Below are 13,063 nucleotides of genomic sequence, written 5' to 3' on the forward strand. Positions count from 1 at the left end.
CTGGCAAACATGCTTAGTGAATCAAGGTCACGGGTCTAACTCCTTAACAGCCACAGAATCCGGAAACAAGTAAACGTCACAATTCGAGTCTCTCTGCTTAGTTTGTCGGCATTATCCTCAATGCCTAGAATAGTGCCCAACACACAGAAGGCACTCACTCAATATTTACTGAGTGAGTGAATGAACAAATATACTAATCAGAGTCACTTGTCATAAAAATCAAGAACAAATTGCCTTGGTGGGGGGTGACGCCTGGGTGGCTCAGTCGGTTAAGCCTCTGCCTTCAGCTCAGGTCATGATCCAAGGGTCCTGGGATCGAGTCCCGCATCGGGCTCCCTACTGAGTGCTCCCGCTGCTTGTGTGCTCCCCCTTCTTGTGCTCGCTTGCTGTCTCTTTCTCTGACAAATAAATAAATAAAATCTTAAAAAGAAAAAAAAATTGCCTGAGATCCCTACTTATTTAACTCAGAAAGAGCGTTTCTAAAACTTTTTATCTCAGGGTCCCTTCATTACCTTGGAAATTACTGAGGGCCCCAAAGAGATTTTGTTTTTGTGGATTGTACCTATTGATATATACCATACTGGAAATTAATCCTGAGAAGTTTAAAAACCATTTATCTATGTGCTCTCTCTCATTCTCTCTCTCTCTCAAATAAATAAATAAATAAATAAATAAATAAATAAATAAAAAGGGGCGCCTGTGTGGCTCAGTTGGTTAAAAACCATTTATCTATTAATCCATTTAAAAATAACAATAAGCTCATTACGTGTTAACATAAATAACATATTTTTATGAAAAATAACCCTATGGGGAACCTGGGTGGCTCAGTCGGTTAAGCGTCTGCCTTCGGCTCAAGTCATGATCTCAGGGTCCTGGGATTGAGTCCCACATCGGGCTCCCCGCTCGGCCAGGAGTCTGCTTCTCCCTCTCCCACTCCCCACCCCCGCTTGTGTTCTCTCTCTCTATCAAATAAATAAATAAAATCTTAAATAAAACCCACAAAACTCTATTCCCCCCCAAACAAAACAAATTTCTTGAAAACAGTGTCACTGTTTCTGCGCCTTTGCAATCATCTTCGGTGTCTACTTTAAGAGAGGCTGACTGGACTCGCGTGTATGTTTCTGTATGGACTCTGCTGTGATATGTTGTTGTGGTTGAAAGATATGATGAAAATCTGACTTCACACAGATAAATAGTTAGAAAAGAAAGAAATATTTTAATACCTTTTTCAGGTGCTTGTTGATAATCCTCCTTGAAACTACATCAAAACCTGAAAAGTGGTAGATTCTTTTTTTTTTTTTTTTAAATTTGAAAAGTGGTAGATTCTTAACGATTAGCTGCAACGTGGAATCTAAAATCTTTTTAACGAACTTATCATACCATGCTACTTTAAAAGCCCTTGGTCGCCTCCTATGTGGCAAAGCTGTTCAAGCAGACAGGAAGGAATCAACTAAAATTTCTAACAAATTACTAGTGGCCTAATGCGGGGCCAGTGCATCAGGACAGAACCTTCGGGAGGGGCACACGCACAGCGCTGCACAGCCACTCATGGGCTCCTTCCCAAGAGCTCTGCTGCGTGCTCGTGAGAAAAACTGCAGCGTGGGAAACTGGGAAGAGCCTCCTCTCGTGATGCAGAGACAGTGGAGGACATTAGTGGGCGCTGTAGGAGAGGTATGAAGCCCTGAGAACCACTGCTCAAAGCCATCTCTCAGAAGCCGTTTTTAGAACCCTGGGTGAGGGGCAAGCCCGGAAAACAGAAGATGCAGGTCTTAAGGACAGGACAAGAGAACAGAGCCTTTTGGCACCTCTGATGGAACAGCAAATACTCTGGACCACGGGGAAGCTGTGCTGTAATTTTCATTCCGACAACAGTGCACTGAGGGACAGTAGGGAGGCTTTCAGAGCAAGTAAACCTACAGCTGCTTTGAAGCAAGGCGAGTAGGAATGGAAACGAGCGGAGCTGATGGAAAAGCCCCAGGACCGTGACCAATGCCTGGACGCACAGCATTAGGATATTCCAGTGGGTGACATCATAATCCATGGCAGCAGATTGGCCATTTGCTAGGCACACTGAGCCCCACCACCCTCAAGGAAGTACGATTCTCTCCTTATCACAGATGAAGAACCTGAGGCTCAGAGAAGCTAAGTAACTTGTCCAAAGTCACACCCAGTGGCAGAGCCAAAATTTAAATTCAAAAGTTTTTTCACTTGACCCAGGCTGCCATCCAACATTACATCAGTGACAACGTCCAATCACCCCAACCCTTGGAGAATTCAAATGAAATGCTCAGTCCTTCACTGCACACAGAGGAGAGAGATGACAGCTGTTTGAATTCCTTAGCGGCTGTCTTAAAATCAGAGATTTTTAGAAGACAAGTGGCGAGAGGTTCCAATACGCAGTGGCCAACTCACTCTGCCAAAACGGGCAGTAAACAGGATGAAGCACAGTGCTAAGACCGGCCCAGTCACTACAAGTCCTTGTCTCGACTACAGTCAGCAGCGCTCTACAAGCAGGCCAAAGTGAACACTCACTCAGAGTCAACTTGTCAAATAAAGGCAAACCAACCTTGATCTCTGCACCAGATGTCACAAATCCTGGTTGAGGAGGCTTGATCAAAACCAGAGGCCCCAATCCCCTACAAAAGGCTGCAGGCAAGGCACAGAGCCCCGAGGACCCTCACAACCTGACTCCAGCACTGCCCCACTGGGTGGTCATAGTGCTTCTTGCACTCCCAGGTCATTCTAAGGTCTTAACAATTTCCGAAGGTTAGTATCTTCTGTGGACATTTTGAAAAAAATAATTCAAAAAAAATGTAAAAGAAACAAAAAATGCCTAACCATTCTCGGTCACTAATGGAAAAATTTGAGCATATGCTTTAAAAGCTCAATTGCTTTAGATTTAGTATGTTTCAGCAGGAGGAAGCGAGTGACATGCCCCCTCCCCTTCCTTTTCAAACTATTTATAGTCCCTTTAATAGTAATGCCATTTATTTTCTTCCATCATTGGGCTTCGTTTTCCTCCCAAAGAGAGGATGAGAGAATAAATTTGAAGTGATAGAGGGGAAAAATTCAAACCATCCTGCTAGACAGCTGACAAATACAAATTCATAGCCCCACATAATGAAGATCAATGTTATGCTGTGAAATCCCACCATTTACCTAGTTCAGGGTCTTGGGGAACACAGTTATTTTCATTCTAACGTCTGAATTAGATGATAGGCTAATTTTGAGGATGAAAAGCAAAGAACACTTTCTCCTTGAAAGGCAACATGCTTTACTGATTTAGTTAATAAATCTTTATATCTCTATGAATAGAGAAGGCCAAGTATGATTAGTCCCCTTTTCTGAGGAAAATGGAGACATGGAAAATTTAAGAACATGGCCCTGGACAGATACCAAGGACAGGAAGAAATTCTGTTTTCTGGGGCTGGCACTTTGTACCAAAATGAGGATAAGGAAGAGAAAAATAAGTCTCTCATAGTGAGAGCCACATGGCTCTGAACCCATCCTGTTCAACCTTTTCATCTACAATGTGAATGAAGACACAGAAGGCATGCCTGGCAAGTCTGCTAATGATAAAACGGGGAGGTTATCAAGATTCCAAAAGGCCTCAACTGGCTGGGACAATTAAGCAGAACTAGCAAGATGAAATGGGGGTGCGGGGGGGGGAGACATAAAGTCCGGCACTTGATCTCAAAAGAATCTCTTAGGGGCGCCTGGGTGGCTCAGTCGTTAAGTGGCTACCTTCAGTTCAGGTCATGATCCCGGGGTCCTGGGATCGAGCCCTGCGTCGGGCTCCCTGCTCAGCCAGGAGCCTGCTTCTCCCTCTTCCACGCCCCCTGCTTGTGTTCCCTCTCTAGCTGTCTCTCTCTGTGTGTCAAATAAATAAATCTTTAAAAAAAAAAAAATCTCTTAAACAAACAGAGGAGGGAAAAGTTGAAAAGTAGTTCATATGCAAAAAGACCTGGGGCAGATGTTGCAAACTGTTGGCATAGATGTGTTTTGTTTGGCCTTAGCAGTATTTGTGAAAGACAATAAGCCAACATCTAAAAATCTGGAGAGTCACATAAAAATCCGGATTTCCGCTTCTCTTGAAAAACTGATAGATCTGGCATCTCCGGGTCTGCATTCAGGCCTGACCACAGCTGGTTTGAACTGGGTTGTGGCTGTCCCCTTTAGACAGGGCATTCATTCGCCCACGGGATACATGTGGATGCACACTGGCCTGCTGAAGCCATTTAGATCACTTTCTTAGCTCTGTGGACATCTGTTTGCAACTCTTGACCTGGGGGTTTCAGAGAACTGCCAACTCGACTGTCAGCAGAAGCTAACAGTGTGACACGGCTGCCAAAAATTGCACCCAGTCCAAGGTAAGGGGAGAACAGTGTCTAAACCAGTGGTCCTTAACCTTTGAAGAGTCACAGACTCCTTAGAGAATTCAGAAAAATCAATGAGTACTCTCTCAAGAAATAAATCTATTCATACAAAAATGAATAATTAATTTCAGGAATTAGTAATAATTAATTTCAGTCCCCCTGAACCCCAATTCCCACGTTAACAGCCCCAGTGCAGAACAAGGAGGTAAGCCGTCCCACTGTGTGTCCACACAGTATGTCTACTCCTGGCCAGGAACCACATTTTAAAAATGATGCTGACAAACTGCAAGGCAACCGGGATGATAAAGGGTCTGGAAATCAGATCATAAAGCTGAAGAAACTAAGAATGGTTAGCCTAGAGAAAGGAACACTAAGAAAGGAACATAATATCCATTTAAAATTTTAGAAACTATAATGAGGAAAAGGGATTAGGCTTACACCCATCCTGCTGGCAGAACTAGAGCAATGAGATGTTACAATGAGGTCTATTTTACTATTTCAGTTCAGTCTAAGAAAGAAGTTTCTTATAATTAAAGCTGTTCGAAACTGGAATAGACTGAGACTGTCCTGTACAACAACAACATAGTGAGCTGCCCATCACCGTGAGTGTCCAAGCAGAAGTAGGCCAATGAAATGTCAGGGCTGTCATTGAAAGGATTCCTGAACTGGGTGCAAGATTGTATTATGGATACGTAAAGCTTCTTACAATCAACTTTTGGTGAGCTGAGCTGGAGATGGCAATTAACAGTTTCTTCCCCTCCCGAACCTTAATCTTGCTCTGCTGCAATAGTAACAGTACAGCGAAGCTCCACTACAGAGACAGAAGCCCAGTGGCTGATGCTTTTGGTGTTTCTCAGTGAGCATACTGGGAATTGGTCAAGCTTTGGCCACTCTTGAAACATCACATGCCAACCTTTTCTTTTTCCAACCCGCTCCTCTATTCACCTCTTTCTACCCCTAGTCAAGCCGTCTGTTTTAATTCTTGGGAAGCTGCAGAAGGTTCAGAGCATATGAGATCCTGTATTAATCGAATTGACTCATCTTATCCACAAAGTTTGAAACATGTGGGCATTTAATTAAAGCTTTTGCCTGATGACTTCAGCAGAAGAAAATGGGGAGAATTCTGTGCTGTATTAACTTTGTATGAGCATCACAGTCTGGTTAGAAGAGGTCACAGACTAAACCAGTTCAAGTCTGCCACGTAGGAGGTGGTCAACAATCAGAGGCTCTCCAAAATGTGGAACAGAGTGCTAACCAGGCAGCTGGTACTTCAGAAATCTCAAAAATCAAAGAAAGTGCCTTACTGTGTCCTCAATTTCTCAATCACTGCCTCCTCAGAAATAATTTTGTAGTGAGAAGCACCGCTTTTCAAAAATTTTTACTGAAAATATCTTTTAAGACACTGTGAACAGGAAGTAAACATTTCCCCCTTCTTTACAGATTAAAAAGCACATCAGTTCTGGTTGAACATAATCAAGATGAAATGTCCTCCGGTCCGTAATATTGCCCTCCTCCCAAATGTTCCTCAGAAGCTTAGGAAACAAGTTCTGAAGGCGGACTTTTCCTCTATTCCAGGGAAGAGGGGAATCTGGGGCCTCTTGACCTATAAAACTCTGTATTTTGGAACATCTATAACTCTCCCAAGTCTGTGCCAGTCAAATAAGAGTCTCTCTTCAGCAAACCACCAGCCAGCCGGGCTGGACAGCAAGACTTTTACCCCTTGGAGTTGAGAAGGATGGGACCCAAAAGCTCCCTGGAAAAAAAAAAGTCTCGACCTCAGCTTGTGTTACAAACTGCTGGAAAAGACAGATGGAGGGGATGACAGGAAAAGCAATTATTTCTTCTGGGCTTCCTTTCTGTCTGGATTCTAAGGAGACGAACACAAAACTCCACCACAGATTGAAATGCTATCTAAACATTCTTGAAAATGTGGTCTTGCTCTCTGAAATACGACCTGCCCTGCTGCAGCAACCTGTAACCTATTAATATGGGAAGGTGGGGAAGGCCAACATTCCTGCCTGCTGTCTAATTTGGGGCCCGACTCTCCACCACTGCTAGTTTGTGACCACAGGTTAAAACATACATAGCATGACCCAACAAAAAATCCTGATGAATCATTCACATTATTTTCCCATTCTTGGAATTTGAAATACCTGAGACTCCCATAAGTATTTTCGTGAGCCACTCTGAGCGTAGGCTGAATCACACTAAATAGTTGTGTTATTATTTCAAATAGTAGTCATTCAGGACTAGTCACACACAAATCAGGCTCTCAACAGCTTTATGGGGACACACACTGATCATAATGATGTTTTATGGTAAAGGGCTTTTGTTTTAGTCTCACACAGACCAAATATTCAATACAGTTGAATAAAATTACTGCACGTGAACTATGTGTTGAGAGAAATACAGAGATAAGGACGATTCAGTTCTTGCCTCAAGGAACTTATATACTAGTCAAGGAGACAAGATGTGTTCACTAGTAAGTCAAAGGAGACCATGAAAGTCAAATGGGAAGTATGGGCAAAGGCCTGGGAGTTTGTGGGCAGAAAGGAAATACATCTAGTTGAGGGATATCAGGATGAATCTGCTCATCTGTAGAATGAGTTCCAAGTCCCCTCTACATCTAAAATTCTGATTCCTTTTGTATGTCCAGGTGAGCTAAATAGAAAATTTCATGGAGAAAGTCGTATTTGAGCTGGGCCTTAGGTAAGATTTTGAGATGAAGTTACTAGAAGAAAAGGAAGACAGAAAATTTTAGGCAAAAAGAAGTACATGGGTTCAGAAAGCACAGGGTGTGCTTGTAGAGCACTGAGTCTTCTGTATGGATGGATCTCAGCAGGATGCAAAACTGGAAAAGCAGATTGAGGCCTTGAATGCCAAGCAAAGACATTTGGATTTAATTCGGTAGACAAGAGTCCACTGAGGTTTTTGAAGAGGTAGATGACACAGCCAGACATACAGGAGGAAAGCTAAAGGGCAGAAGGAGGTTGGAGTGTTTGCAAACTATCTTGTTACTCTTGCGAGAGAGGGAACACAAGCAGGGGGAGTGGGAGAGGGAGAAGCAGGCCTTCCGCTGAGCAGGGAGCCCGATGCGGGGCTCGATCCCAGGACCCCGGGATCATGACCTGAGCCGAAGGCAGATGCTTAATGACTGAGCCACCCAGGCGTCCCTACCTTGTTACTCTTTATTACCTCCCAGGGCCCCATGTACACAGGCCTCACCTGTGAAGTGGCGCTTCACGGGAGAAACCTAAATGACAAGAACAAAGCAATAAGGACTAAGAACCATGCAGGGACCAGGAAATTGGATCAGCTATAGGACACTAATATGTCTATAAGAAATACTGATGATGATGACAACAAGGAAGAAGGTAGATACTTACAAACAGGCCAATGGAAGATGATTATTAGGAGGAAAAGAAAGCCACAAAATGTAGGAGAAACAGGGACATGGATAAAACTAAAAATGTAAAAGAAAAAGAAAAAGACTCCTAACACCGGTAAGCTCCTAGTGGAAGAAACAGGAGTATGCGAGATCAGGACATTTATTCGTAGGATGATTACTTCCCTTCCTCCCCAAATTTGGGTAGCACAAATGTGTATTTTAAGAAATGAGTTGCACTACAAAATGTCAAAGAGGACAAATACCAGAACTGAAGCTACTATGGAGGCACACAGCGACCTGACTCAGTACTGAAAGGAAGAGTAGACACAGCATGAGAGGAAGACTACAAAAGGTGTGCTCAGCACCTCTGTTATAACAGCACAAATTTTGAAATACGATGCCTAAACAGAATAGAATCCAAATAAAAAGGAAAATGGTGAAGAGATAACCTCTGGCCCCTCAGTCATTGATGAATCTCTCCACCCCATACACTCCTTTCCCCCTTTATTCCCTTGCAACCGCCCTCCTTAGTTAGATCCAAAAAGAACTATAAAACTTTGAAATGAATTTATGTCTGACACTGAGGAGAAAGACAAGGCAACTTTGGTTTTCTCATTTGGGCTTGCGTGGCCTTGGCCTGGGTGAGCTGTGTATGCTCCTGGTTGTGCAGACACTGAGTGAGAGCTCACTGCTGGTCTGGTATTAGTGGGACGAGTCAGACACATTTCCCGCTGCGTGTGGGACACCTCAGTAAGAAAGTGCTCTCCACAAGCAGGCGGATCAACATTTTGGTCATTTGGTTGTTGGGTCATGAAGAAATCTGGAGAGTATGAATAAGTTACTTACTTGCCTGCCATCCTGCCCCACATTTGTTTGACCTCTTACAACAGTTCGAATATTGTCATCCAGTCTCCTGGTGAAAAAGTTAAAGGATAAGAATCATTAAAACAACCTCCATCCTAGGGTGACCAAAAGAAAAAGAGGTGATAACTTACCCATCAACTTCTGCTGGTTGCAACTACTTGTCCAGAAAACCGAAGAAGTCTGAGCGATATAAGGAAGACTGGGGCCCCGGACCCTTGCTAAGGCAGTAACAGTAGTGTAAGAAGCCAAGCCCAGAGCAGACTGAGGAGGAGTCTTTGTCTTTTAAAAAGGCTACTCTTACTTAATATTCAGAGCTGTCCAAATGGGCCAATGTAACGTTTAGTATTTTTCAGTGGAGAAAACCAGGGATGACGATGTTGCTGAAACTTTATGGGGACAAGTCAGAGAATTCAAACTACCCCACACAAAATCCTCAGTAACTTCCTCAGAAACCTTAAAGGGTTAAGGAGCTAGAGTGCCACATGACATCAGTGCTTCACCCTCTGGGCCCTGATTGTGCCAGCTGTGTGGTACGTGGGTCTGTGACCTCTGGCTCCCACAACGACCATTTAGTGGCACCTCAACCAGAGAAATTTAGATCAATTTCATTTTTCATATAAAGAATCTTTTAAAGGTATGTTGGGAGAAAGCTGAAAATAACCAGTCTGCAGTGATTTGGGGACCATTAGGAAATTCCCATTTTCTGTGCAAATCCTGGACAACTTAGCAGTCTCTACTAGGATTGTTATAGCTGAAGTCCATCAAAACAACGAGAGGCGTCCAACTAAACAATATATTCATGGCAAAGGTCTTCACTGAAAGACCCAAAGCTTGTAAGGGAAAAAGAAATCATCCCCTGGATTCAAAATGAAGGCTTCTCCTCATCAAAAATCAAACAAAAAAACCCCCCAAAAATGTATTTGAAGTAATGACATCAACCACTATAATATTAATTACAGTGAACAGACATTGACCATCTGCCATATATCAAAACTGGAAATCCAGACGTGGATAAACCAGAAAAAGGCTACTAGGCAGGAAGGACACTTGATGTCTAACTCTGACAAGCATATCCTAGATTAATCACAACATTTAATCTTGGGCTACCACAAATGCCAACCAGCAGATCTGACCATCCTGTTAGCCGGTATGTGGCCAAGGGATACATGTATATGCCCATCCTTCTATCTAAGCCTTGGGAGTATAAAAAACGGTAAATCTGCTAAGGAAATAAAACTATTAAAAATACAGTAGAAATGCTTTTGCCCCCTTTTATGACCAACCATTTTGAATGGTTAAAGCTTCCTTCCCTACTTATAAATAATCAAAGACTGATGAAAGAATCAAATTCTTTGCCATGAGGTTCATATGGAAACCAAGATAAAAGAATTATTTTTAAAAAAATTGTCATAAACAGCAAACTTGAGATTTCGGTGTTTTAACAGGTAAGTGTGATCCAGAAGGTGATTAAATAAATTAACAGCATACTTTCCATTAATTATTAATAATCATATGGTGTTACTTACCTTATTTTCAGTCTAATTTTGTTCACGACTTCATCTATGTTTGCCAGAGACTACAATAAAGAAGGAAAGTGACAGCTATTATTTCACTTTCTAGAGTTCCTCTTTTTACAGAAATGATGAGCTATCAAGACTATTTATGATATCTCAAAAAATTTCATCATAGTGTGATACAATTTTATTTAAAAAAAAAACAAACAAAAACAGAGATCCAGCCCCATGTCGTGATCTGCACTCAGGGGGGAGTCTGCTTGAGAGTCTCTCTCTCTCCCTCTGCCCCTCCCCCTGCTCTCTAAATAGATAAATAAATAAATAAATAAAATCTTAAAAAAAGAAGTATAGCAGTTGTTGGCAACTACTGCAAATTCCAGCTTGGTATCTAGTTTTTGTAAATAAAGTTTTATTGGAACACAGTCACGCCCACTCATTTACATATCTACAGCTGCCTTTGAGCTACAAAGGTAGAGGTGAATAGTTGCAATAGAGACAGAATGGTCCACAGTGCCTAAAATATTTACTATCCAGCCCTTTATAGAAAGTTCTCCAATCCCTGGTATATACGATTGTGACAAATTCATAAAACAAAATACAGAAACAAAAACAAATGACTACAACACATAACAACAAGGATAAATCTTACTAATATAATTTTGCACCAAAAAAAGCCAGACACAAGAGCATATATTGTACGACTCCATACATATAGTTTAAAAATGAATGAGACTATTCTCTCACGTTAGAAGCCAGCAGCATAGTGGTTATCTCTGAAGAAGGTAGTTACTGTGAGGAGGCAAGAAGGGTCCATCTAAAGATAGGGGCACCTGGGTGGCTCCGTCGGTTAAGTGCTGGACTCTTTTTTAAGATTTTATTTATTTATTTCACAGAGAGAGACATAGCAAGAAAGGGAACACAAGCAGGGGGAGTGGGAGAGGGAGAAGCAGGCTTCCTGCGGAACAGGGAGCCCAATACGGGGCTCAAACCCAGGACCTCGGGATCATGACCTGAGCTGAAGGCAGACGCTGAACAACTGAGCCACCCAGGCACCCAAGTGCCTGACTCTTGATTTTGGTTCAGATCACGATCTCAGGGTCCTGAGATCAAGCCCGAGGGTGGGCACTGCCCTCGGAGGGGAGTCTGCTTGAAGATTCTCTGAGATTCTCTCCCTCTGCCCCCCCAACACTCTCTCTCAAATAGATACATTTAAAAATTTTTTTTTAAATTTTTTATTGTTATGTTAATCACCATACATTACATCATTAGTTTTTGATGTAGTGTTCCATGATTCATTGTTCATGTATAACACCCAGTGTCTTTTTAAAAAATTTTAAAAAGATGTATTAATGTCTTCTTTCTTTTTATTTATTTCACAGAGAGAGTGCACAAGCAGGAAGAGGGGCAAAGGGAGAGGGGAAGCAGACTCCCCACTGAGCATGGAGCCAAATGCAGGGCTGGATCTCCCAACCAGGAGATCATGACCTGAGCCAAAACCAAGAGTTGGACACCTAACCGACCGAGCCACCCAGGTGCACCCTCCCTTTTTTTAAGATTTTATTTATTTGTTTATTTATTTATTTGAGAGAGCGAGCGAGCAAGTGAGCAAGAGAGTGTGAAAGCACAGGAGCGAGAGCGGGGAGAGGGAGAGGGAATCTTAGACTCCAAGTTGAGCACAGAGCCCCACACAGGGCTCAATCCCAGGACCCTGAGATCATGACCTGAGCCAAAAATAAGAGTTGGATGCTCAACTGAGCCACCCAGGCACCCCTAGTGTCTTATTTCTTGATCTGAATGGTGATCAAGAATGGCTGTAATCATTTTGTGAAAATTCATCAAGTTGTATACTTATGATTTATGTAGGTGTCTGCAATATATTATATTTCGATAAATAAATAAATCTATTTTTTCTGAGTTTGTAGGTCCATTAGAAAAAATGTCTGGAAGGACAGACATTGGTAGCTTTGTAATCTATACTAGCAGCTGTAAACTATGAAATCAGTAGCAGTAGTTGTAATCTAAGAAAAGATTTTAATTTTTTTCTTCTTTTTGCCTATAAGTATTTACTAATTGCTCTATACTGGCTATACATTGCTACTGTAATTATAATAACATTATTTCTATTTTTAAGACAATGACAAAAACAAATGGACTATTTCCAACCTTAGCCAGCAGAAAATGCGAGGAAATGGTGCCCCCTAGTGGTACAGAAATAGTACAATTTTATAGCTCCATTTTAACTCAAGTTGTCAAAATATAATTTTATAACTCCTCTTTCCCTTTCCCTCAACAGGTATTTTACCTGAGAAGGAATCGGGGGTGATACAGGAATTGTGTTTATAAACTGCTACCAGCAACCTTTAGTGGCAGGAGGAGGCCGGGAGCCTGCCAAGAACCAGGTCTCAGTGTTTGAGATGTCAGACCAGGCCATTTACATCTTGTCTACTGTTTTGACAAAGGCAGTGGTTACTCAGAATTTTCAGAAATCCAGACTGAGGTGAAGATGACTCTCAGAAAAGAGAAGTTATTTTAATTGAGGAATCCGCTGTCAAGTCACTCTGAAACCAGCCTGGGTATAAGTCACCACTGTGGTAACAGGAGCTGTTTGTCGGAGGACCTAGATTTGGCCCAGCTCTGCCACTACAAACCTGCTCCATGTACAGAGGGCAAGCTGTTCAGCCTCTCGGAATTTATGCTTCCTCACGTGTAAATTGGGCATAACAGTTTGACTATCTCTGCTGGAACCCGTTCCTTTAAAAACATTTTTTTGTTTTGGTATTTAAAATGAACTATTTAAAAATGTTAACATTTGGAGAATCTGGGTGAAAGGTAGCCATGAATTCAATGTACAATTCTTTAAGATTTTTTTTTTTTTTTTTTTTTAAAGATTTTATTTATTTATTTGAGAGAGAGAGAATGAG

General features: G+C 42.0%; 1 protein-coding gene across 3 annotated transcripts in view; it reads right to left on the minus strand.

Moving 5' to 3' along the window:
* VPS53 (VPS53 subunit of GARP complex) overlaps positions 1 to 13,063 on the minus strand; it is a 140,202-nt gene that overhangs the window by 118,667 nt on the left and 8,472 nt on the right. For 2 of the 3 annotated variants that reach the window (XM_036070925.2, XM_036070924.2), the window contains exons 3-4: positions 10,155 to 10,204; positions 8,611 to 8,677 (exon numbers count right to left, since the gene is read on the minus strand). In XM_036070925.2, coding sequence (XP_035926818.1) covers positions 8,611 to 8,677; positions 10,155 to 10,204 — 117 coding nt within the window. Of the gene's footprint in view, positions 1 to 8,610; positions 8,678 to 10,154; positions 10,205 to 13,063 lie in introns of those variants that run through there. The other variant, XM_078068093.1, reaches the window with a different exon arrangement.

Source organism: Halichoerus grypus, chromosome 2, assembly GCF_964656455.1.
Source record: "Halichoerus grypus chromosome 2, mHalGry1.hap1.1, whole genome shotgun sequence".
Lineage (NCBI taxonomy): Eukaryota > Metazoa > Chordata > Mammalia > Carnivora > Phocidae > Halichoerus > Halichoerus grypus.